Source organism: Bufo gargarizans, chromosome 1 (genome assembly GCF_014858855.1).
Source record: "Bufo gargarizans isolate SCDJY-AF-19 chromosome 1, ASM1485885v1, whole genome shotgun sequence".
NCBI classification, from domain to species: Eukaryota; Metazoa; Chordata; class Amphibia; order Anura; family Bufonidae; genus Bufo; species Bufo gargarizans.
Window position 1 is genome coordinate 416,876,994 of NC_058080.1, and position 25,861 is coordinate 416,902,854.

General features: G+C 39.6%; 1 protein-coding gene across 3 annotated transcripts in view; it reads left to right on the top strand.

Annotated features, from left to right (window-relative positions):
* Positions 1-25,576, top strand: part of ADAMTSL1 (ADAMTS like 1) — a 913,450-nt gene extending 887,874 nt beyond the window's left edge. For 2 of the 3 annotated variants that reach the window (XM_044271577.1, XM_044271588.1), the window contains 6 exons: positions 2,497-2,712; positions 4,160-4,340; positions 14,951-15,158; positions 17,674-17,783; positions 20,839-21,059; positions 23,277-25,576. In XM_044271577.1, coding sequence (XP_044127512.1) covers positions 2,497-2,712; positions 4,160-4,340; positions 14,951-15,158; positions 17,674-17,783; positions 20,839-21,059; positions 23,277-23,383 — 1,043 coding nt within the window. In that variant the 3' untranslated portion in view covers positions 23,384-25,576. Of the gene's footprint in view, positions 1-2,496; positions 2,713-4,159; positions 4,341-14,950; positions 15,159-17,673; positions 17,784-20,838; positions 21,090-23,276 lie in introns of all 3 variants that reach the window. The other variant, XM_044271585.1, reaches the window with a different exon arrangement.
* The last annotated feature ends 285 nt before the right edge of the window (positions 25,577-25,861 follow it).

Sequence of the window (25,861 nt, forward strand, 5' to 3'; positions counted from 1 at the left end):
GATGAGATTTTACCAACTCTAAGCAACAGGCAGTGGAAAAAATCCAGTTGAAATTTTAATACCATTTTAGAGTGTATCACTTTTTTTTATCACTTTAATCAATTTTTGGGGAAGTGAAGCGGCAAAAATAAAAAACAACAAATCGGCTATTGAGAAAATGAGGAAACTTTGGTGAATTACTTCGGTACTCCTATCTGCGTATTGAAAAACATTTTAAAATAGGTATCCGAAGTTGGGTTCAGTACCAAGGTACTAGCCAGTACCAAAGCTGATTTTGGATTCCTATTTTAAAATGTTTTTCAATACGCAGATAGGAATACCAAAGTAATTCACCAAAGTCTCGTGCCAATTAGGCTGAGACAAAGTTTTGCTTCACGGAGCCAATACATTTTAATGCTGTACGGAAACAGCATTAGAACTAAAAATTTTTAACAAATTGCGTTCGGATCCAGCTCAATTCGCTCAAGTCTAATTCCTAGCAGTCAAAGTTTTAAGGATGCCATAAAAAACACAAAATACAAATTACACTTCATAAATTGACTTCTTTCCTTTTTTCTTATATCAAAACCTGATCTCTCACATCTCTATCTCTCTTTTCATGTTTGTGCCTACAGATAAATAAAGATTATCATTATTATTATGGTACAGTGAGGAACAGAAGTGTTTGAACACCCTGCGATTTTGCAAGTTCTGCCACTTAGAAATCATGGAGGGGTCTGAAATTCACATTGTAGGTGCATTCCCATTCTGAGAGACAGAATAAATAAAAAAATCAGGAAATCACATTGTATGGTTTTTAAAGAATTTGTTTGTCTTGCACTGCTGAACATAAGTATTCTAACACCTGAGAAACAGCAAGAATCCTGGCTCTCAAAGACCTGTTACTGTGCCTTTTAAAAAGTCCACCTCTACTCTACTCATTAATCTAACTTAGTAGCACCTGTCTGAGCTATTTAAAGACCTCTGTCCATCCCAGTCAGTCAGACGCCAACTTCTACCAAGGGCAAGACCAAAGAGCTGTCAAAAGACACCAGAGACAAAATTGTGGACCTCGACAAGGCTGGTAAGGGCTATGGGGCAATTGCCAAGCAGCTTGGTGAAAATAGATCAACTCTTGGAGCAACTGTTAGAAAATGGAAGAGGCTAAAGACGACTGTTAGTCTCCCTCGGACTGGGGCTCCATGCAAGATCCCACCTCGTGGGGTATCACTGATGACAAGAAAGGTGAGGAATCAGCCCAGAACTACAAGCGAGTAGCTGGTCAATGACATGTAGAGAGCTGGGGCCACAGTTTCAAAGGTCACTGTCGGTAGAACACTACGCCGTCATGGTTTCAAATCATGCATTGCACGGAAGGTTCCCCTGCTCAAGTCATCACATGTCCAGGCCCGTCTGAAGTTTGCCAATGACCATCTGGATGATCCAAAGGAGGCATGGGAGAAAGTCATGTGGTCAGCTGAGACTAAAGTAGAACTTTTTGGTCTAAACTTCACTCTTCGTGTTTGGAGGAAAAAGAAGGATGAGTTGCATCCCAAGAACACCATCCCTATTGTGAAGCATGGGGGTGGTAATATCATGTGTTGGGGCTGCTTTTATGCGAAGATGACAGGACAACTGCGGTAAGGAGACGATGAATGGGGCAATTTTTTGTGAGATTTTGAGCAACAACCTCCTTCCCTCAGTCAGGGCATTGAAGACGGGTCGTGGCTGGGTGTTTCAACATGACAACGACCCGAAGCACACAGCCAGGATAACCAAGGAGTGGCTCCGTAAGAAGCATATGAAGGTTCCGGAGTGGCCTAGCCAGTCTCCAGACCTAAATCCAATAGAACATCTTTGGAGGGAGCTGAAACTCTGTGTTGCTTAGCGACAGCCCCGAAATCTGACATATCTAGAGGAGATCTGTGTGGAGGAGTAGGCTAAAATCCCTGTTGCAGTGTGTGAAAACCTGGTCAAGAACTACAGGAAACATTTGACCTCTGTACCAAATATTAACACTGATTTTCTCAGGTGTTCAAATACTTATGTTCAACAGTGCAAAATAAATTCTTAAAAAATCATACAATGTGATTTTCTGATTTAAAAAAAATAATAATTGGTCTCTCAGAGTGGGAATGCACCTACAATGTGAATTTCAGACCCCTCCATGATTTCTAAGTGGGAGAACTTGCAAAATCGCAGGGTGTTCAAATACTTCTGTTCCTCACTGTATATCTTATCTTTAATTATTTGCCTTTAGTAAAACATGGTGTTTCTAGTATAGACAGTAAGACTTTATACTAGAAGCTTCAGGAACGACAGAACTATTAGTGTGGAAGATGGGTACTAAATTCCCCCAAAATTTTACTTTGGTGCTTGGATTCGCTAACATATGTCTAATTCAGTTTACAAGTCTAGAAAGACAAATCTCTATTCACAAGTAAGATGGTTATGTACATTGTTAATGGCAAAATTCATAGTTCTAATACAACCACATATCATGTATTATTTTTACAGGATGTCCAGTGAAAGGTGATTCTGTCCCCCATATCACCTGGCTTCATAGAAGTCAACCACTAAACAGTGATACAAAGCTAACATATGATATTATGGAAGGTGGACAGATTCTTCAGCTAACTAACATAAGCAAGGACTACCAGGGAGAATATAGTTGTGTTATTCGGAAGAATCCGTCAGATTCAATCATGCAAAAAGCTTTTCTGTCACTTCAGGGTAAGTTAAACTTCAGATAATTGTGATGGATAAGATGCATGTCTCAGCACATAAATTGCCAACTCTATACAGTTCTCCATATAATTGTCGACTATGCATGAAGCTAATTCAGTTTTCCTTCACAATTTCAAATTCACCTTAAATGGTTACTGAACTTTGCCTAAAGTAGAAGTACAGGTGAATAGGTCCAAAATGGTAATCTGTCATACCAGGCAGATCCAGGTGGGCCAATTGGTCAGGGGGTTTCCTGACATGTTTAAGAAGAAACTGAATTGATAATGCAAGCCCTGCACTATCAGTGTGGTTTCCAAGACTAGAAGAGCCTGTGGTATTTATTCAGCCTGCTGTGGTAGCTGTCACTGCTGGGGGGTAATTTGTGCTTTATCATAATATCTGATGCTACTGTTTCTATGTTTAGCTTTTATTTTCCTACTTATCAGTAAGGGTACTTTCACACTTGTGTTAGAGGATTCCAGCAGGCAGTTCAAATGCATTGAAATACTGGATCCCCCTCTCCGGTGTCATATGGAAAAATGGATCCGGTATTTTTTTTTTTTCACATTTTTAAAGGTCTGTGCATGCGCAGACCGGGAAACCAGATCTGTTTTTCCGGAACACATGCTGCAGTATTTATTTGCCCAAATACCATAAGGGGGACTGAACTAAAGACATCCTGATGCATACTGAATGGATTGCTTTCCATTCAGAATGCATTAGGATAAAACTGAAGCGTTTTTTTCCCGGTATTGAGCCCCTATGACGGAACTTAATACCGGAAAACTAGTGCTAGTGTGAAAGTACCCTTAATAATGTGGGTTTATATATTTAAGGGAGTGCTAAATGGCATGACCAAGTAAAGTAATGCACATTGTGCATTGTATGCCACTATTTTTCTGCAAAATAGGGCTTAGGGCAACATGTTATATGGGGTGGTAGGGTTTGTGTGCCAGGGCTGCTCATTAATCTCAGTCCTGCCCTGCAGGTGAACATAAGAGTCATTTTTCTCTGATAATGTATGTTATAAAGGCCCCACCACCTCACCACCCTAGGCTGCCCCGCATGTAAAGACCATCAGTCCTGCTCACATTCCAGGACAGGTTGCTGGCGGCCATTTTAAATCATACCCTGAGAACCCATTTAACTTGCCATAGGCACATGGGTTTTCTAAACTTCGAGCTGCACTTAACACAAAAACGCTTCTAATAAGCTTCCCTATGGCACATAAGTGGGAGCTGCAAAGGTATGTTTCATGTACAATTACCTTTAGTTTTATCATCTGAATTATGTCACCATGTTGTAATGTTTGGGAAACTTACATTCAGAATAACTACATTGTGATAGTTTTGTAATATATTCCCTTCCACAACTTGTTTCATAAACAAAACAATTGAACAATTTTGGTTATATGTTTTTATTGGCTCATATTTGTTGCTTGTTTCATAAACAGATTACCAGTGGACTTTGGTTGGTCACCTGCCATGTACAACATCATGTGGTAATAGAGGCATCCAACATCCACAGCTGAGGTGTGTTCTTGACAAGCAAGAGGTCAATGCGTCATACTGCCAAGAGAAGCCCAAACCATCCATAAATCCCACTGCATGTAACAGAAGGGATTGTCCACCAAGGTTAGTTTTCCCATAAATGCATTATTATAAATATGTCACTTCTACAAATAAACTCACCCTGTGCCATTCATTTTTATTAGATACACTGTTATCAGTCGAAAGAGTTAAAAAAGATCTTGGAAACTCCCAATTCTCCCCTAAATTTTTGGCCAATTCAAAGAAAAGCTGTTGTGGTGGCTTCCTCCTCTCTCTCTATTGAAAACAGATAGGGAGGGGGCATATTTATTATACCTTCAATCCAGAATTCTGGCTTCAAAAAGTCTCAAAATAGGGCTTTTGCAACTTTTTCCACTCACTTGCAGAAAGATTTTGCGACTTTTTGCACTGTTACACCACTCACTCAAGTTTTGCAATGTGGGTGGAAAAGTGTGTGTCGTTAGCAATGCTAAGGAGTTTTACTCCAGATTCATCAGTGAGACATTTTTTAAAAGTTACAGAAAGTTGCCATCTCATTCCTGTAGGAGGGTGGAGTAGGAAAACTGGAGTAGCTTTTCTAGACAAAAGAATAAGGTTTAAGGAGAAGAGACATGAGACATTTGGTAAATATGGCATAAGTACGCCAACACAGACTCAAGCAAAACTGACTTCAAATACTCTCCTTATGAGAACTTCCTCTATTGGTGTGTATGTGTATGGAGGAGTCAGGAGACAGATAGCTGTTGACCAAACCATCGTTCAGCTAACAGTTATTAAATGTGTATATGTTCTAAGAAAAATGGAAGCTTTGGCACTTGAAATAAAACTAACATTCCTTATTTTATCCCACTAAAATATCCAGTACATATTAGTATATAGACTGTGCGTTTCAGATGAATCCAGTCATCCTTAGGCATGATCATTGAGATGTTTTCCGTGTCAGCTTTACTCGTTATCTACAGCTCACACTACACTGACTCACTTTCTCCTAAGTGGTGCCAGCCCTGCCTAACCACAGTAACTAGGGGAACTCTCACTCTTTCTATATACAGCCTATAGGACATATAATGTGTGAAATACAGTGACATTAAAACTTGAATCCTAGCCATATTTTTTCAAGAATAGCCAAACAGCAAGAAATGTGATAAACAAAATAATAACCAATACTCGCCCCTTAAATTCCATTTATTCCAGTGCTGTTCCTCCAGTGACTCCTCCCGTTCTTTGTTTATTTTGCTGCAGCGATCACTTATATTCATGTGCAGTCCGTTGCAGTCAATCACTGACCTCAGTGGTGATGCATAAATGTACAAGACATAGCTTCTGAATCCCAGTGATTGGTTGCAGCAGTCGCATACAGTAGGTGCATGTGACAGGACAAGCACAAACAAGTGCTGGAGTGTTGGCACTGGAGCAGCAGGGTTCTTAACAGGGGAGTATTGTTGATTTTTTTTATCACATTTTCTAGTGGCTATTTTTTTAAATGTCCCACATTACCCCCAGCCATGTGATCAGTTACCAAACATTTGGGAAGCAATGTAGTTTGATATCAGCCCACTAGAAGAAAACATTTCTGAGGGCTTACTGTATAATCTATACAGAACTTTTGCATATCCACTTTTAATTACCGTATTTTTGGGACTATAAGATGGCTTTTTTTAGCAAGAAAAAATCTTGCTAAAAAGTGCCTGTACCTTATAGTCCACAGTCAGCAGTGCCAGACCTCCCTGACTACTTCCTTAATGATCCAGCAGAGCGCTCATTACAGCTCTTTGCCAGATCTGTGAGTAAGCTGTGCATCTACACACTTCCATCTCTCCCTGCCTGACACCAATCTTTGTGATCAGTGCAGGCAGGAAAGACGGCGGAAAGATCTGTTCTGCACACAAAGAGTAAGGTAATAAGCTGCAGTATAAAACTCAGAGTAATTGCTAAAGTACCTTTGATGATGTCACAATGCAGGTGGGGCCAAACCAGGAAGAGGAGAAGATAGTGGTAAAAGTAGCATTTATTTAAAGGCCCCTTTACACTTCTCAATTGAACAGATGATTGTCGGGCAGAAAGTTAATGCCATCACTCTGTCACGATAGTTAGATAAGCAGGGAAATAACCAAACACGGGAAAACAAACAGAACAAACAATTAGGCCCAAAAACTAGGGAGAAAAGGGTCACCTCCTAGCGATCCCTAAAAGCTTTCCCTAAACTGCTGTGCCCATGTGCATACCCTTAGGGTGGATATGCACATGCCCTTGTGCCTAAACCTAAACACCCTGGGCAAACCCTAAGCAGCAGGGAAAAGGGAAAAGGCAACCTGCTTCTTCAAACCAGGAGGAAGCAAACGTCTCCCTAGAGGCCTAGATAAAACACACAAAGAGAAATAAAGGAGAGGACTTATCTTGAGCAGAGCTGGAGCAAACGATCCACCACAAATCAAGAGCTCCCAGGAAAGAACTATAACCCACACAGGCCACTGGGGGAAGGAGGGATAAATAGCCTCACTAACAATGAAACCAGTATACCTGAGGGAAGGTGGATCCAGCTCAAACTCTAATCAAAACAAACAGAGAAGTCATACATGTGCAGCCAGTCTGACAGACCTCCACACATTCACAGGGCAAAGCGTGACACACTCATCCCCATATAGAATAATTGTTTGCCGGTAGCATAGGGCTGTTTAGACTGAACGATCTGCTGCCAGTAAACAATGTTTTAGGTGTCCGCACCAACGATCCTATTACCCGATGAACAAGGAAATCGGTGGCACCTTTACTCTGGCACGTCCTACGAACGTTTATTAGCGATAATCTGCCTGAACATTGGCCAGTATTAAGTGTTCTGTTTTTGGAGGCTGTAGGACTTTTTCTACATGTTCTGTGTAGTTTCTTGTGTGTGTGTGTGTTAGGATTAGGTATAGGTAAAGCAGCCTGCTCTGCATTTAATTCAGTGGCTGCTACCTATAAAAGTCAGCTTCACAAAGCTCCAACACTGAGTGGTGTTGACATGCTACTGCTAAGAAATGTCTTTTGCCCGGTATGCTGTTTTAGTTCTGTCCCTCTTTCTTCTTCTTTATCCGTCAGTCTGGTTAGCCCCTTTAGCTACTACTCTGTCTAGGCACCCAACCCCCTTAGCTCTGGCACCCCATTCCCTGACCCTACTAAGACGCTGAGAGGAGATAGAGGTGGCCAAGAACATAGAGGACTAGGCCACAGGAAGACGATAACTATTAGCATATAGTATCTAAAGTCAAAAGAGAGACTAGACTGTTCTGTTAAGTGTGTATAGTGTGTAAATGTATGTCTATATATCGGTGTCTACAGTATGTGTGTATATGCATGTGTGTACATCTGCTAATATCCATCAAGAGTATGTCCCTGCACACCATTATAGTTAACACTTGGTCCTCACAGAAGACTTTGTATCCAGCCATGAAGTAATCCACATCACTCAAGCTTTCTATGCACTCTATGCTTCATGACACATTTTCTGAACCTGTATAACAAGTTTTAAGGCCGATTCATTGGCCTGTATTTGTGGGAGGGGCTCTGCCATGCTATTTAGGTTCCATTCCCCCTCCCCTACATCCTACGTCTGCTCAACACACCCACCCTTCCCACCCTCCTTTTCATCATCTCACCAGGGGATGGCCTCCTTCAGTCATCCCTACGACGTTGCGGTTACGGCACAAATCAAACCGTTTAGTTAACTACCAGTTAGGGTCCCGGTACAGGGGTAGCCCCGACCACAAAGGAAAGTCGGAAAGAACAAAACACTTTATTTAATGGCTGTCTTACTAATACCAGGATGAATTTGTCTAATAAAATAATCGATTTCTAACAAGACACAAACCTAAATGCTCTGTCATTTTCCTTTTTGTATCTGCCATTGTATGTCCAATATATATATGCATATGTGAAGTAAAGTGATATATGGATTTTCCATATGTGTTTCCTTATGAACATCATGATGTAATAGGCTTTAAAGAGTCCAGCTTTAGAAACCCTGATGGGGAAAATTGCTCACAAGCATACTACAATGTATATTACAATTATTAAAAATAATTGGTGGCCTTTATACTGCACTGCTGGCAGGTAAACACTGAAGAGGACACCGAGCTCCCTGATCTGATACTGATGACCTGTTCTGAAGATAGGTCATCAATATAATGACGCTGCACCACCCCTTTAATGTAAGGTGAAGTAAATTAAAAGAAATTAAAGTGATCATAGAAAATGTATTACAGACTTAGACATTGCCACTTTTATTAATTTTGCAGCACAGAGTTAAGGTATTAACTTCAAGTACCCATATGCTTTGCCAAAAGTTGAGTAAACTTGTCCTGGCCATTACATGACTCATTCTGGTTTCTTATGAAACCAGTTGTAACTAATATATTATCTTCTTTTCTGTTTTTATTTTATTGGCCTCCAGTACTACATTGCATGTAAAAACTAACTCCTCATCTGTATCAACATTTTCATGTGTGGACAGGAGGTTTCATCAGGAATAATTTATGTGTCTCTATCCCCCTTGCTGAGGCACCAGAAAGCCTTCTGCTCTTTGTAACCTGGAAGGTTCTTCCTCTCTCTTCACTTATGAGAGATTTTAGCACACTTTGGGTCCCAGAATGATGGGTGTAAACCACAAATGCGCATTAGAAGCCCATGACAATGGCCCTGCTGTGTGCTATAATAATTGTCAGAGGAACATATACAGTAATGATGAGTGACTTGCCCCCTCCACCAGCTTACCATTGCCAAATATATAAAAGTGTTTCAAAGCAAAGGCTGGCACTGAAAAACACAGTTAAATCATTGATGGCTTATTTACAGATAACTTGCCACATCTGCAAAAATACATACTGTCTTCAGTCCAGAAAATAACTTGCATCACATATAGTGTTGAAAAGATCAATGTGATCATGTCCCGGCTTGACCCACCCTTCAGTATGAAAAAATAATACACTCTGCTTGTCAAGGGCCTGGGCCTGGCTGTGTACAGCTTGTCAGATGTAAGAACTGGCCAACTGCAAGATGTGCTGGAACTTGTTCATTCATCTTTTCATCACCTGCTAGGATCAGATGAACATCATAACCTAGCGGTTTCTGCATTACTGATATTTTTATATATACTGTACATTTGACTTTTTTGAATATATTTGGTAGCTGAGGTAACATTACCAATAGAGAAAAAGCAGCCCACTGCAAAGTATATCTGCAAATGTTTTAAGACTGCAGACAAGGATCTTTTAGTTATTCTTCCATTGCACAGCTCCAGAATCCATCTTCTCCTCCCAGTCATCATTTGTCTCTGAGATTATGGGACACCATGTCTGGATCAGTTAGGGTACCAGCACCTGAATCCTTGCCAATCAAACGTTTATGACATATTGTGTCAATGTGCCATAAATGTTTGTGGGAGGGCGCCCTCTAATATCCAAGATTAAATTATTTTTGATATCGGCCACAAGTGGTCCTGTTAATACAAATAAATAAACTTCTAATTTACTTGTGTTAAAAATTGTACTGCCTTTATGATAGGTCCTCCTTTTTTGCCTCATGGCTCAGCCCATATATTGCCCCTCAACTATATATACATAAATCTAAGCACTGTTGCCCATTAAACCTCAGGATCAGTGAGGATCTCAGCAGGCAGAGCAATATGCATATGCCCTTAGGCCTTTGCTAAGTGATTTTTATTTCAAAAACACAAAAAAAAAAGTTGTAAAATAGATATTGTAAATTAATATGTATGGTAACATTGCCATATCTCACAATTAAAGGATCTGGCAATTTTCTTGAAACTGTTAATCAATGTGTTTGTAAGATGACTGTTCTGCACCGTTTATATTTAATAAGGTATGCAAGCCCCCTTGTTGGCCAAGTCTTATTTTCTGTCCACACGGAGATCCTGTCCATACAATGGCTGCTGATGGAGGAAACATTATTCTCCTCCATTCAAATACACTGCACCTGCCATCTGCGTTTGCACTTTTGGGAGTTAGTGCAGGGTGTCTAAATGGAAGAAAATTTGTAATTTGTCTGGTCACAGACCCTCCATCAGCGACCATCCTATAGACAGGACCTCTATGCAAACAGCACAGATTTGCCCAAATATGGGACATACTAGCATACTGGGAAGTGTACTGGGAAATCTAACAAATAGCCCAGGAGATCAGCAAAGGCTATATTAGTAAGTGCCAAATAGTCATCTTACATACACATTGGTCAACAGTTGCCAAACAGTGGCTAACCCATTTAACCCCTGACGACTTGTGCTGTACATGTATGGTGCAGTTCAATCTTTAAAGATCCGCAGACACCTGGAGGCATTGTCTGTGATCGGGGATAATGCATGGACATTTAAACCCTTCAGATGCCATGGCCAATTGTGACCACAGTATCTGAGCAATCTGTTCATGGGAGCACTGCGTGGGGCCCGAACAGCTCCCCCACATCAAGATCAAGGGAGCTGTTCAGTTGCTATGGCATCTTTTTGCCTTATGAAGGCTCCAAGGCCTGCCTCAGAGATGTTCCTATGGAGCCCTGCCTGTAAATGTCCCTAAGGCTACATTCATACGAATGTGGTGTTTTGCGGATCTGCAAAACACAGATACCGGGCCTTGTGCGTTCCACAATTTGCAGACCGCACATGCCGCGGCTATCATAGAAATTGCCTATTCTTGTCCGCAATTGTGGACAAGAATAGGACATATTCTTTATTTTTTGTGGGGCCCACAAAATGAATGGGTCTGCACCCGTTCCACAAAATTGTGGAACGGATGCAAACTCATTCATACGGTCATGTGGGTGTAGCCTTAGGCTGAAATGCTAAATCATTGCATTCCATGGGTGAAGCAATCAGACGATTGCAAGTTTAATTCCCCTAGAGGGATTTCAAATAAGTGTAAAAAATGTTTTACAAATATAAAAAAATACAAATGTAAAAATTCTAATCACCTTCTCTTTTCTCATAATAAAAATAAACAATAATAAATAAACATCATTAGCAATGGAAAAAAATCAAAATGGCCGATTCACAGTTTGGTCCACTCATTTCCCCCCCCCCCCCCCCAAAAATAAAATAAAAAAGTGATTAAGAGGTCATACACCCCACAAAATGGTATCAGTTAAAAAAACTAAGATCACTTTGCAAATAATGAGCCCTTACACAGCTCCGAAGAAATTAAAAACTAATAAAAAAGATATGGCTCTGGGAAGGCCGGGAGTAAAATAAAGGAATACGAAAAAGCTAAAAATTGCTGTGTCATTAAAGGGTTATACATTTCATAAATAAATCTGCTATCCTGTCCTGCTTAGAAGAACTTGCTAGTCTGTAAATGCTAAAATAGTGTATTTTAGCATCCATATTATATTCACTGTTTCCGAACGGACCTTGGTTTAATGACCTAAACTTACAGCATCATATACTGTATGCCTATGATGCTGTATGTTGGGGTCAAGAGACCGATGGTCAGGCCAGGAACTGTAGTCATAATACGGACTCTAAAATGCGCCCATATCACAGCCATCTGAATGAAGTCCACGTTGCAGTTGCTGGAAGTGTAAAATAAAGTATATGAAGTCATGACGTGGAATCTAACATTCAGGACACATCACAACCTCTCAGTATTCAGGCTTACATTCACAAGAAACCACTGGTAAAATGAATGTGTGCTGACATATCAGCTTTATTTGCTTTTCCTGATTATCTTATATCAGTGTTCATTAGCTTGGCAGCTTTACACTAATAAACTATCATCTGTTGGAAGGGTCCTGTAACGATCCATCTTTCTCTGAAATAGTTAAGCACTGGTTGCCAGATCCTATAACAGACTTCCATAAAATAGTTTACACATTGCAGTCCTTGAACTCATTGGCCTATTTCTGCTCACCTAATTATTAGTGAACTTTAGTTCAACCGTAACACTAACATGATGACACATCTCCAAGGAAATTTCTACTTTGCCGGCACCAAAGGAAACTATATGGGAAAGTTATATAAACTGAAAAATGTTCTGCATCCTGTTTTCATTTCAAGCTGAACACTGATCTTGGCTGCATACAATCTATGGCGGGAGCATTGTGGACCATTATATAAAAGAGTAAAAGTTAGCCTATAGGGATTTGAAGAGGCAAAAGTCTTCAGGAGAGCAGTGCTATGTAGTTTCACTTGCCTCTCTGGTATGGATGTGTTGATCCATCAAAATGTGTGTTCCTCATCTTCTCACATGTACAGCTGTGCAGCTATGGGGTGTTGGCTGTACAATAGGCCAGTGATCTTTTCTTGTAGTATAATCCAATGATTTGTCTACATGAACTCAATATAGGTTTTTAACACTTATTTAGACCACTATAGGATTTATATTTATGTATTTTTTTATTAAATTACTGGTATTTAACCATCCATGAAAACATCTCATCTTAATGGGCTACACTCTTGATCCTGCTGGGCTAAATCGGAAATAAAACCTGTCATTCAGCAGAAGACTTGGTTGTGACCTATGTGCACTGCTTTAGTACACAAGATTAGGAAAATGATATAATAGAGGAATAATGTTGTACTGGAAACATAAGAGTGTTGGAAATTCCGTACTCTGAAATAAATTCTTCAAGACATTTCTTCTTGGAAAAGCAATCACGTTTAGTTTTGAGATAAAAACAATAGAGCAAGATACAGAGTTGGTTGAAAGCTGGGTGGTCTTGGATGATTACATGATGAATTGTAATGGCAGTGGCCACATTTCTCTCAAACAATAGATTACCCCAGATGACAAAGGCATATCATTATCATAGCTTGAAATGACGCAGTCTACCACAGTCTTTTCATACATGACATCATTATTACATTAATATTCCTTCACATATTGACCTCAGGATATCACTATGCATAAGGGAACCTACACCTCCTGTACACTTTACCGTTCTTAATTGGACAAAAGTTCTGCTATATGACCACCTCCAAACACTAATATGCATAAGAAAAATTTACGCCTCTTTATGATGGTTAATTGGATAAAGTTTTCTAGCACGTATGAGAATGAATATCCGATATACTTTAACCTTTGATCCATCTTCCTCTGATCTCATCATTACTGAAAATGTGTATTGGGTATAAACTATGAAAGCTGACAAATGCACAATAATCAAGCATCTAAAAAGCATTGCATTACATTAATCTGTTACTAAGACTCCACCACAAATTTTACAACCCTTTATATATCTATCCCGTTTGAAGACATCCTATAATGAATTACTTCACGTTATACTTAACCCCAAGAACACAGTACAACAGTACATCAGAATTACAATATTCACTAATAACCAAGCTATCTCTTCACTTTAACTCTTTGCTGGACTTGGAAGTAGAACTATAAGATAGAAATACAAGATGTCCGATTGAGACAACATAGAGAACTTTCAATTAAGGTCCATTATTTGAAGCAGAGAGTTCACTTTTCTTTCTAGAATGGACTTACCATTGTATATGAGAAATGGTTCTAGATAATGTACAAGATAAAAAGTCAAAATGAGCTAAATGTTTCGCCCCCCCCTATACACACACTAGAAAAACATCTTCAGCTAGGTTTGTATGTTTGGCCTCAATGTTCAAAGGCAGTGATCACAACATACTATATACAGCTATGTTTTACATGCCTATAGAATTCGGCTAGCCAGATGTATGTCAAATGAGTGGCCTTTTTTCATATGTTTGGCAGTATACCTTTCATTTATAAATGTAGATGATTTTTATGATTCACATTCTCAGTACATCAGTTGTAAAGCTTGAATGTGGTATGAACCTAGCCTATTATTCAACTACTCTTTAGGTGGACCTACACTATATTTAAGAATTGCCATGCAGCTAAAGATACATAAATTAAGAACTGTAATTAAAAAAATAGAATAAAAGTAAAATTATTTAGCTTTGAAGGAAGGTTTGAAGTCCTTTTCCACTGTTTGCCTCATGATAAAAAGCCAGACCAATGTTTGATATTTCTCCAAAGCATAGCAACATTCTTTGACATGATTTGGGGGCAGATCTGGTGGTCACAAAATCATTTTTACAGTTTTAAGAAACATTTAAGTCTGTTGCTAAAATCTAACAAATTGACTTTTATGTTAAAAAATGTAAAGCAGCAGATTTATAGTGTTGGATAAAATGAATTAAAGGCTATGTACACCTTTGGGGGCATTTTTGTTATTATTGTCTTGTGCTAATTTTGAAGTAAAATGATTTTTTCAATTTTGAATCCCTGTCTCTGTGCAGCATTACATTTTTTAAGTAGCAGGCTTTGAATTTTCACTCTGTTCCATCAGACAGCTTACCTGACGGGCTCCTTATCTCTGCTCACAGACATTATAAACACTTTTATTATAGCTCAATTTTTATCTTACTGATAAGAATGTGGTTAAATAAATGTTTATGACCTTTTAGTAATTTAGGGATAAGGTTTTTTAGATGACTGGCACAACGCGAAAGTAAAAAGTAAAATTCACACAGCTAGAAAAACTGTTAATCCTGTGTGACAGAACAGCTCAATATTATTAATAAAGACCAATTGAAAAAAAATATTTTTAGTTAATTTACTTGTTCAATTATTATTATGATATTTGCATGATTATGCTACATGCACTGCACTGCATGGATAGATAGATAGATAGATAGTATAATTATGTTACTATTTTCCCTTTAGGTGGATGGTTACATCATGGTCAACATGTTCACAAAGTTGTGGAGGGGGTGTCCAAACCCGTCGCGTGACATGTCAAAAGATGACTGCTGGGGGCTTCTCTGTCCCAGTTCCAAATGATAGCTGTATATTGTCTGCAAAACGTCCGGTTGATAGTCAGAGCTGCAGTCGACAGCTGTGTGTAGAATGGGCCACATCTTCATGGGAACAGGTAAGAAGATGAAAATTGGATGTGATAAAGAGTAAAAATTAATTGGTAAAACTAAACTAATTGATAATGTTGTTTATACATGCTCTGTGCGATTGTTCTTGTCTAAAGTGTACCTAAACTGCTGTAAATGCCATCAAATACATTTTTCTAGTATACTTTTTTTTTTTTTTTTTTTTACTTTTCCTAGTGAAATAGACACCTGAATTTCACTGTTGTGTATAGGAGGACGGACTCCCTTGCTGCCACACTGAGCTCTGTACAGGCAGAGAATCTCTGCTTCTGCTTGTACCAACGCTGCTTTGCTAAAGCCTTGCATATATTCGCTATGTCAGTACGGCCGCAGGCGAGTCCGTACTCCCATACACACCGGTGAACGGGAGTACGGATTCTAAAGCGCTCTAGGCACCTGAACTTTAGGAGCCTATTTTGCTGGTAAAACATAAAAAATAAAACATATTAGAACGTTTTATTTCATGGCATTTACAGCAGTTAATATATATATATATAAAGGTTTAGGTACACATTAAGTGAATACATCATCATAGATGAATGCTGCTGAGTTACAGCCATCTAAATAAGACCCAAGTCATTAAATACAAGTTAACTCTTCAAACTTTTCCGTTTGACTGATGTCATATTTTCTGTATCCTCCTACTGTAGAAGCAGCCTTTAGGTATAAGGCACGACATTTATCAGTAACAGAGAACCCAAAAAAAAAAAAAAAACAGGCATCAAGTCACTAAGTACCCTCAATATGTCATATTTAGTGTACGTCATAAGAGAGTCATCAGAAGAGGAATAAAAACATTTTAATTGGAAGCATAGATATAAATGTGTGCTGTCAAATGTGCATGTTGTTCTTCTGCAGAGAAGCCTTTAATGTTATAGATTTGAATAGAGTTTATATGTTGTTACTTAACTGTCTTATATGTGTTCTTGAGCCAACAGAGGCATCACAAGGTGTCAAGTGAGCCATGGATTAGTTGTACTTCTTCATGTGCTACGCATGTGTACAGTATTTATGCATAGTTTTAGACTGTACTTTCATATGATCTTGGCTTATTTCCCTTCATAACACAGATATTCCCAGGGTAATGTCCTATGCTTCACTGCATCACATTGGTCATAATAATGCAGTATGTAAAAAGTTGTTTTCCAGTGTGTGGAAATAAAAGCAAATGCAAATAAAAGTAAATCCAAAGCCCTATCTGAGAACAGAATAAATTGGTGGCAGACACCCTGATTATATTGGTTTGTCACTTACTGGTTAATTTGTATGGGTGCCAGAAAACTATATTACCTGCAGGCCCTGTATCCTGTTAGTATGTCCGTGTGCTTGATATTCATGAACCAGCAACTCTGCCCGCCTATCACTGATTGAGCGATTTCTCCCTATGCGCAGTAATAAGTAGAAAGCTGTCAATAAGTCGCAGGAGGGCCCTGTAATCAGAGTCTGTCACAGCTCAGCTAGGCCAGCAAAAACTTGATGACAGATTCCAGTAAGGGCATGCACACAGACGTATTACAGCTCCATTCAACTTCCGACTTGTACATATAAAGCATACTACACCTCTACGTGCCTCCAGTTTTATTTGCATGCTATGTTACCGAAGTACTCTTCAGGGCTTCAAAGAGGCACCATACAGCAGCACACAGAGTGCCTATGGGACATGGTATGCCATTATGCACATGGCTCTGATTTAAGATTATTTGAATTGACACCTAATCAGACATATTTTCTATAAAACAGCTTAGTAGTTAAGGCATATATCTGTTATTTACTCTTTTGCTCTGCTTAAGCTCAAGTGTCCCTTCACTATACAGTAAATTTGATTGGGTTATTAGTCTGGAAGTTAACACAGTCATTGCATATAGAAGAGAGCAGACCTTTAGATTGCATTCTCTGAAATTTGCATCATGCAAAATTACAAAAAGGTGATTAAAATCCCAGTGGTAAAGAGATTGATGCATTTGCTTCCAAATTAAAAAGAGCAGATGGCCTTGTTGCACCCCTTAGGCTACTTTCACACTTGCGGCAGGACGGATCAGACAGTCTGTTCACCATGTCGGATCCGTCCTGCCGCTATTTCACCGTGCCGCCGGACCGCGGCTCCGTCCCCATTGACTAAAATGGGGACGTGGGCGGAGCTCTGGCGGTGCACAGCGAAAGCCGCCGGACTAAAAAGTCCTGCACGTCTGACTTTTTAGTCTGGCGGCTTTCGCCGTGCTGCGCCGGAGCTCCGCCCCCATCCACATTATAGTCAATGGGGACGGAGCAGCGGCACGGCGAAATAGCGGAAGGACGGGTCTGACATGGTGAACAGCCTGTCGGATCCGTCCTTCTGCAAGTGTGAAAGTAGCCTTACAGTGTACTGGTAGGAAGTGATGGGAGTCCTACTCTCCATAAACAAGCCTTTTATGTCAGTATACTTTGTCTTATTTAACTTAGTAAGGTAGATTTTGTACACATAAGATGATGCTTGCAGTTTAATGATATCTGTATCTTTTTGCGTAGTGTCATGGGCCATGTATAGGACCGCGAACAGCTGTACAGCATAGACAGGTGTTTTGTCAAACACGAGAAGGAACCATCGTATTTCCAGAACAGTGCCATGTTTTACCCAGGTAATCCATCAGGTTAATATACATTTTCTACCAATAAGCCATACTATACACTAGCTGAAGGACCCGGCTTCATACGGGTATATTTAATCTATTTCATTTAATGTTTGTGTGTGTTGTTAAAAGATATCGACAGTATACACTATAACGGTGACATCTCCAGCACCCGCCCCCTTAACAGTGACCTGCACAGCCCCCCACTCCTTAACGCTAACCCCCACAGTACCCTGTCTCCTTAAAATTGGACCTCCACAGCAGCCCACCCCCTTAACTTTGACCTTCAAAGCAGCCTGCCCCTTTAACAGTGAGTTCCACAGCACCCCACCCCCTTGACAGTGACCTCCAGAGGGGACCGCCCCCTTAACAGTGACCTCTACAGCACCCACCCCTTAACACTGACCATAGGTTACAGTCCCCTTAAGTGACCGGCAGTTGGGATATGAAGAGAAAGACCTGCAGGCTTCTATTGGCTAATGTAGGTCATGTGATGTGCCATATTTGCATTTCTTTTTATATATCTCAGGAACGGTACGTCCTAGAGAGCTGAGACCCGGTCTAAAACCTTCCCAGACACCTGATGTACCTGTGAGCCAAATTTTGTGATTGTAAATGCGACGGTGCGGATTCCTTTAGCGGACATACACACATACACTCGGCTTTCTATATTAGATTGGCAGTTCGCTAGTCAATTGTAAATACTAAAGACCGCCCAAGGCATCAATGATATTACTTTCAGCGAATACATTGTATATGTTCATATTACCATATGTTACTATGTTTTTGACATTATTATACTAGCATATCTGTTTTAAATTGCCCTGTAAATGAACTCAGAATAGGATAAGCATGCTCAATTTCATCTAGCGATTTCCTGAGGAAAATGTTGGGATGCTTTAGGTTTTTGTGAATTTCTAGCAATCAGACTGTAAGCTATTTAAGCCACCAAGCCTTTAGAGTAATTTGCTCATAGTTGGACTCCCATTGTCCAGTTGTGTCCATTTGTTTCTGTAATTTAATGGGGATATACAGTATATTATAACTAGAGCTGAGCGAATCGAATCCCACAAAGTGGAATTCGATGCGAATTCCAGGATAAATTTGATTCACCTAGAAGCCGAATTTCCTTGTGCTTCGTGTCAGCGAATCGATTTAATCTGAAATAGTATAAAAAACAAAAAATTCAAACTTACCACCTACATTTGCTTGTGACAGGCTGTCCTCCGCCATCTTGCTTGAAGATCTCGACCGAAATTCCGTGCAGTGCGAGATTACATCATCACGCCGACCAGCGTGATGACATCATACGTCACCATGCCAGCCGGCGTGATGATATAATCTCGTGCCGCACAGGATTTCGGACGAGATCTTCAAGCAAGATGGCAGAGGCCGGCCCGTCGCGAGGAAATGGAAACGGTAAGTTTGATAAAAAAAAAAAAATATTGTTAATTTTACACTGAATGTGGCATCTGAGGGGTGCTATCGCAGCTCCCTGTCATTGCACCCTCTACTTATAAAAAAATGCACTTCGTGACGAAGTAATTAGTCACAAAGCGAATTTTTTGTGTAATTCGGCGAATCAGCCGAATCGAACTTTTAAGAAATTCGCTCATCTCTAATTATAACATAGCCTTCATTTTTAGGGCCCATTCACACGACCGTATGTACGGATCCGTAGCCGTTCTGCAATTTTGCAGAAGGTCTGCAGATCCATTCATTTCCTATGGGCCCTCAAAAGATGCGGACAGCACACCGTGTGCTGTCCGCATCCGTTATTCCGTACCGCGGCTCCGCAGAAAAGATAGAACATGTCCTATTCTTATCCGCAATCGCGGACAAGAATAGGCAATTTCTATTATAATTGCGGCCATGTGCGGTCCGCAAATTGCAGAACACACATGGCCGGTGCAGAACACACATGGCCATACGGTCGTGTGAATGGACCCTAAGTCTGCATAACAATAAATAGAGATATGGTGTGTTTTGATATAGCATAATAATATTTATTTAAACCGCTTTATACAAAACATTTAGGTCTAATTGGATAGAGATTATAGGTAGAGATGAGCAAATTTCATATTTTGAAATTCGTTCACGCTTCATTTACTGGTAAAAGGTGAATTGCGTTATGGATTCCGTTACCACGGACCATAGCGCAATTCTATGATGGAATGCATAACGGAATGCCTTTAGAGGCATTCTGTTATTCATTCTGTCATAATAGAAGTCTATGGCCTGCATAACGGATCCGTTCTGTTTCCGTTATGCTGGGGAGTGCTCTCCTGCATAACCGAAACGGGACGGATTCGTTTTGCAGCCCATAAACTTCTATTATGACGGACTGAATAATGGAATGCCTCTAAAGGCATTCCGTTATGCATTCCATCATAGAATTGCGCTATGGTCCGTGGTAACGGAATCCATAACGCAATTCACCTTTTACAAGTAAACGAAGCGTGAACGAATTTCACAATATGAAATTCGCTCATCTCTTCAAGTATGTAATTCAAATAGGAAAAAGGTAACAGAATCCAGTAGGAGTGTTGAGCTCATTTACAAAATCGCATTATTTTAGGTAAAAACCTGCCGAGCTGTAAAGTTCGGTTTCTTATGAACCACAAAGAACTGACAATAACAATGGAAGGGAAAGGAGTCAGTGTCAAACTTCAGGACAGACTAAATGCACATAGAATATACATCCTACTGTATAAATGACATTGGATGCCTGCTAGATATCCTCCGAAGCAGTAGTGTTAGGGGTTATACAGGCTTTAAAAATTGATGGCCTGTTCTTGAGATGTCTATCGGCAAACTGATGATCGGCGGTGATGCCAGGAGTTGAACCCCCAGCAATCTAGTATTGATGGACTACCCTAAGGATCGGCCATTCATTTTTTTATTCTGGATATTCCATTTAATTTATAACACCTGTAATTACAATAAAAATTATTTTTAGCAGTGGATGTTTCTTGAAGGTTTTTGTTTTCTGAAAGAGACATGTTAAAACATTGTGAGCAGTTTGGTGATCTACTAAAAGAGTCCTGTTTTTCCTCTTCCTCAGACCGCTAAGTACACAAAACTGCTTGGCAGAAATGTGCAGTGTACAGTGGAGGGTGTCTCCTTGGACCCACTGTACAGCGACTTGTGGCAGCTATGGCTTCCAATCCAGACGCGTTGAGTGTGTTCATCATCGAACTGGCAGGTCTGTTCAAGAGCGTATGTGTTCCTGGAGACCTCGGCCCTCTAACTGGCAGCGCTGCAACATGGCACCTTGTGAGAACGGTATGAGCTGTAAGGGCTGGATTTACTAAGGTACGATTTAAGTGGGGTTTCCAGGTCCCTTTTGTCATAGTTCCCTAAATTGCTGGTAAAGGAAGAACAATATTGTGTAAAATGCCAAGTTTTACAGCAACAGTCTTTACTTTAGTGACCCCTTAAGCAGTAGTAGCATTGGTAGTTTTTGCCTGCCATTTGGGAAAGTTTGTATAATGCATAGTTGCATATTCACATCCCCCCTACATCGCACCTTAGCAAATACAGCCACATGTAAAATCATTGTGCCAAGTTTTATTTGTGCTAAGCTTGTATAGTTGCCTTGTAAAGCTTCACCTTGAACATTCAAGACAGAGAGCAAATTTCTGGAGTGGTTTACTAAGACACTATTTCATAAGGTCAAAGGAAATGTATTTTTATTCCATAACCCCGCACAGCCATAGCTTTTTCCTCCAGAAACTATTGTTTTTCTCGGTTGTACAGACACTAAGGTATCCAGTGTAAAGTGCACCTCATATCTCACTTTCCGGAACCTCTTTTAGTAGTGGTGGTGTGGGAGTGAGAGAATCTGCGCAACTGCTCTCTTGAATTTTCTGGTTTTGAGTAGAGTTAAGCCTCACGGTCAGGTTTCTGTATGCAGTTTTGGAAGCCAAAATCTGGAGTTGATCATAGAAGGAAAGAAAGTATAAAGGACCAATACCACTTCTCCTCTATTTTTTATTCACTCCTGGTTTTGGGTTCCAAAACTACATGTAGAAACCGGACCTTGTATTCATACCCTTAAAGGCTTAGTACAAGGCCACTTTATGAGAGAGAGGTACACTTTAAATTCTTCATATAACTGGCATGTATCTACTCTATTGTTATCAGAATGTCCCCATTTAACAAAAATATATAAAATGAATGCATGTTATACTAAAATAAAATATATAAAGCTGCCCATATACATTAGATAAATTTCAGCTGAACCTGCCTGTTTTGGCTGGACTGGTCTGCCATCTAATGTGTATGGTGTGGTATAACGACTCTCCTCCTGATGGCAGGTGCGGGAAGAAAGAAAGGTCAAACATGTTGAGTTTAGGCATGCTAAATCCCTTGTTAACAAAGGAGATAAGCTACCATTAGAGGTTTCTAGCAGTGGCTTAGGCCACGTTCTCATCTCCGGTGAACGTTTCCGGTAGGTTGTCCCAGAAGAGAAAAGCCTGTCGCCATTCACTGGATTTGGCATTGCCGGATTCTACAGGTCAGATTCTACCGCTAGATCCCATTATAGTTAATAGTAATAAATTCTGGGTTTCGGGTGGACAAAAAACGTGGCATCCAAGGTTTCGCATTTGTGTCGGATCAGGTAACCGTGTCTACTTGCAGCATATGTGAACATGGCCTTAGTCCTCTCGACCAATTGAGAACATATGTATGCACAGATGAGCCAAGTGTTCATGTGTATGTGGGCTGTCAGCTTTCTAAAACGTTTGGCCAGCATTAGGCATATTCCAGAATATATAGTTACTAACTCTAAGATCTCTAATAATAATGATTTTCTTTTATTATATTGTTGATTTCTGTGTAATGGTCAAAATATTGCTTATCATTTATTGAAGTGCAGAGTAGAATGTCATCGGTGATGTAAGCTGAGTTTATAAAATGATCCATTAACATTGATGCAAAAAATTCTTGAAATATTAAATAGTTGATTTTTTGATTAACCTAAAAATGATTAATACCAGAAATAAGTTGTTTAGAAGTTATTTGGGTCCGGCTGAATATTCTATGGAAAATCCCCCTCAGCATGAGGCTGCGGTCTGTAAGAGCATCTTTAATACTGTGTAGCATATGAAAAATGCACACACGCTGACATGATGCCTTATTGTATGTAAGTCCAGTCTTATATTGCCATAAAGCTTTCAACATTATTACATTTTGCCTGTGATTCATAATAAGGTAAATTCATATTGCTACCAGATGCAGCAGTATGGTGTATTATATCTCAGATTATTCAGATAAGCATTCTTCTCATAAAATCACACTGCATGCATGCCATAAAGCATGCCACCTCAGTCTCAAGTCCATAGTCTCTGATAGTAGTACATGTAGTAATTTGCCCCAGTGGTAAGATTTACTCTTGGATGGCAGTTGTAGCCATACACTGTATACATGTGAAATTCTTGCATTTTTACTCTTTAATGAGTCAGAACCTTATGTGATTTGTGTTTCTATTTCCTTTAGATGACTGCAGAGATTCAACCAGGTACTGTGAAAAAGTAAAACAGCTGAAACTTTGTCAGCTTGACCAGTTTAAATCTCGCTGCTGTGGGACTTGTGGGAAAGCATGACGACCCATTCAGAAGCCTAACTTTGTTTTAGCTAGGGAAGGAGACATGAATATGAACAGAGCTAATCCACAGGCTTGTGATGATCCTGTGATTGCATTTACTTGTGCGAAGTTCAACCATTAAAAACGACCCAGCAAGGTTGTCTTCTGCTGGAGGACAGGATGTACCTGATTCACTTTTCTCATCATTTGAAATAAGGATACCAAGCACAAAAACTTTAGTCTGCATCATGGACCTAGTTACGAGGATGCTGCAGCCTACAATACAATTTTCAAGCAACATAGGAACAAAGGGATTATGATGGGATACACATGACTTGGTGACAAATGGACACTTCTAGATGTACATGTATTGTTATTTTTGTAATTTTTTTAATTCTATTTTTATATTGTGCTTTCTCTGCCGCCCCACTATGAAACACAGAGCACTGCACAACGACGCACACTACAAAAAAACTAAAGCTGGGACCAGTCATCTACTGGATTTAAAATAACCAAATCTGAAAGACCAAGTTGTCTAAACAATCGTAGGAAGAACAACAGCATTGCTTACTAGTGAGCCTGTTTCACGCCCAGATTTAACTTTGATGACAAGGGTTACGGGCATGACCCATCATGCAATGACCTGTGAAATTCATACACTCCATCTCCCCAGTACAAGGTATCTGGAATCAATGACTACCAACATAAAGCAGATTCCGCTATTTTTAATGGCACTTTGAAAGTCTGATGCTTGAGAATGACAAACACGGCAAACTGAAATGTGCAAATTTTAAAGAATAGAATATGTTAGTCGGAAAAGAAGAGAATTATTTAAGCTTTTATTAGCACTTTGTTTCTTGTACATTTTGATGCCATTGGGCTAGATAATTTTATTTTTTAAATTCATCAAGGGTTTGTCCACTAAACCTAAACTGTGAGTAGCATTAATTGCCACATATGGGTGTCAAAACAAGCCTAACATCCCTATCGGATCCAGATACATGAGAGTAGATGGCAGACAGCAACCAAATAAGTATCATGTCCGACAGGTACAGTAGCAGACTTCATGAATCTAAGAGCAATCATTATACATATAATAATGTATAACACAACATGAGATATATCCATGGCCTTCATTTATATAATTGTCTTTTCTATATTTCAAAGCAGAATTGACCGTTTAAGAAGCACTCAGCGTTTCAAATTAATTTAGTTTTGGTCAGGGGAAAAGGTGACCTTTATGTTTTATCTGATATTTATAATTCCTACGAAAGCACACATTTATTGAAAGTCACGAACCTAATTTAGTGTATGAATTGTGGAAGGAAAACATTGTGGCCAGAGGAGCCGAGGGAGAACGTGTTAAAGTCCATGTGACTTGAGTTCCTTGCCCCAGAGGAGCCCAGGGAGAACGTGTTAAAGTCCATGTGACTTGAGTTCCTTGCCCCAGAGGAGCCCAGGGAGAACGTGTTAAAATCCATGTGACTTGAGTTCCTTGCCTCAGTATGGTCTCTATATAGCCTGTAGTGGTTTATTGTCTTGAATGTATAGTACCATAACTCTACAGGCTGCACATACCAGGCTTCTGGGACCCCAAAGGAAGTTCAGATCACCAATTGACATATAAGAAAATGCAGGCCTATGATGACCACATTCGCCTTGTTATAGATTTTACATAATAGTCCATGAGCTCCTTATCATGTTGGCAGAGATTATATCACCTGACACCTATTTGCATCTATCTCTGGTAATGTGAGAAACAAGGTATAACCCGGTACATGCCTATTTTTATTTTATTTTTTCCCCCAAATTAAATATTTCTCACGTAAAACCATGAAAATGTCGACCAGAAATCATTGTCTATCCATTTTCAAGGTCTGTGGTGTTTTGACAAACAGCTACAGAGATGCAATAGAACTTAGTAATTAATAAAAGCATTATTTATGTTGTCATTACAGAAATAGATAGAATTGCATCTGAAACCACTGTAAGAACTTACTATACCCTTCTCCTATTATAAATGCACATGATACGGACACTTTGTAAAAGACATTCTTTGTGCAAAGTCAAAGCCAAGATATAACATGATTATTAATATAAAATGTCTATATATGTATAGCTTTCGTTTGTATTTATTAGAATTTCTTGTACAAAAAGTGCAATATTAATAATTGTACATTGTTTTCCAGATAAAATTATTTTTGGGACTTTTTATTACTTGTCGTTACATAAATTTTGGTCATGTCATGTGTTTGTTATATTAATAAAATACTTGGCGAATTACAGCTACAAAAGACTTGCGAAAGGAAGCCCAGTATGACAGATTACTTTATAGTTATTTTTATCCTATCTGTCTAATAAAAAGCAGAGTACACCTCCTCAAATATATAAATTATCCTTATCTGTTGGTTGTAGTTCTCATGGTGGCTAATCCCTCTCCCCAGCACTGCTTGGGGCTCCGCACATGCAGTGAGTGAGTGGAGCGTGCACCCGTTCT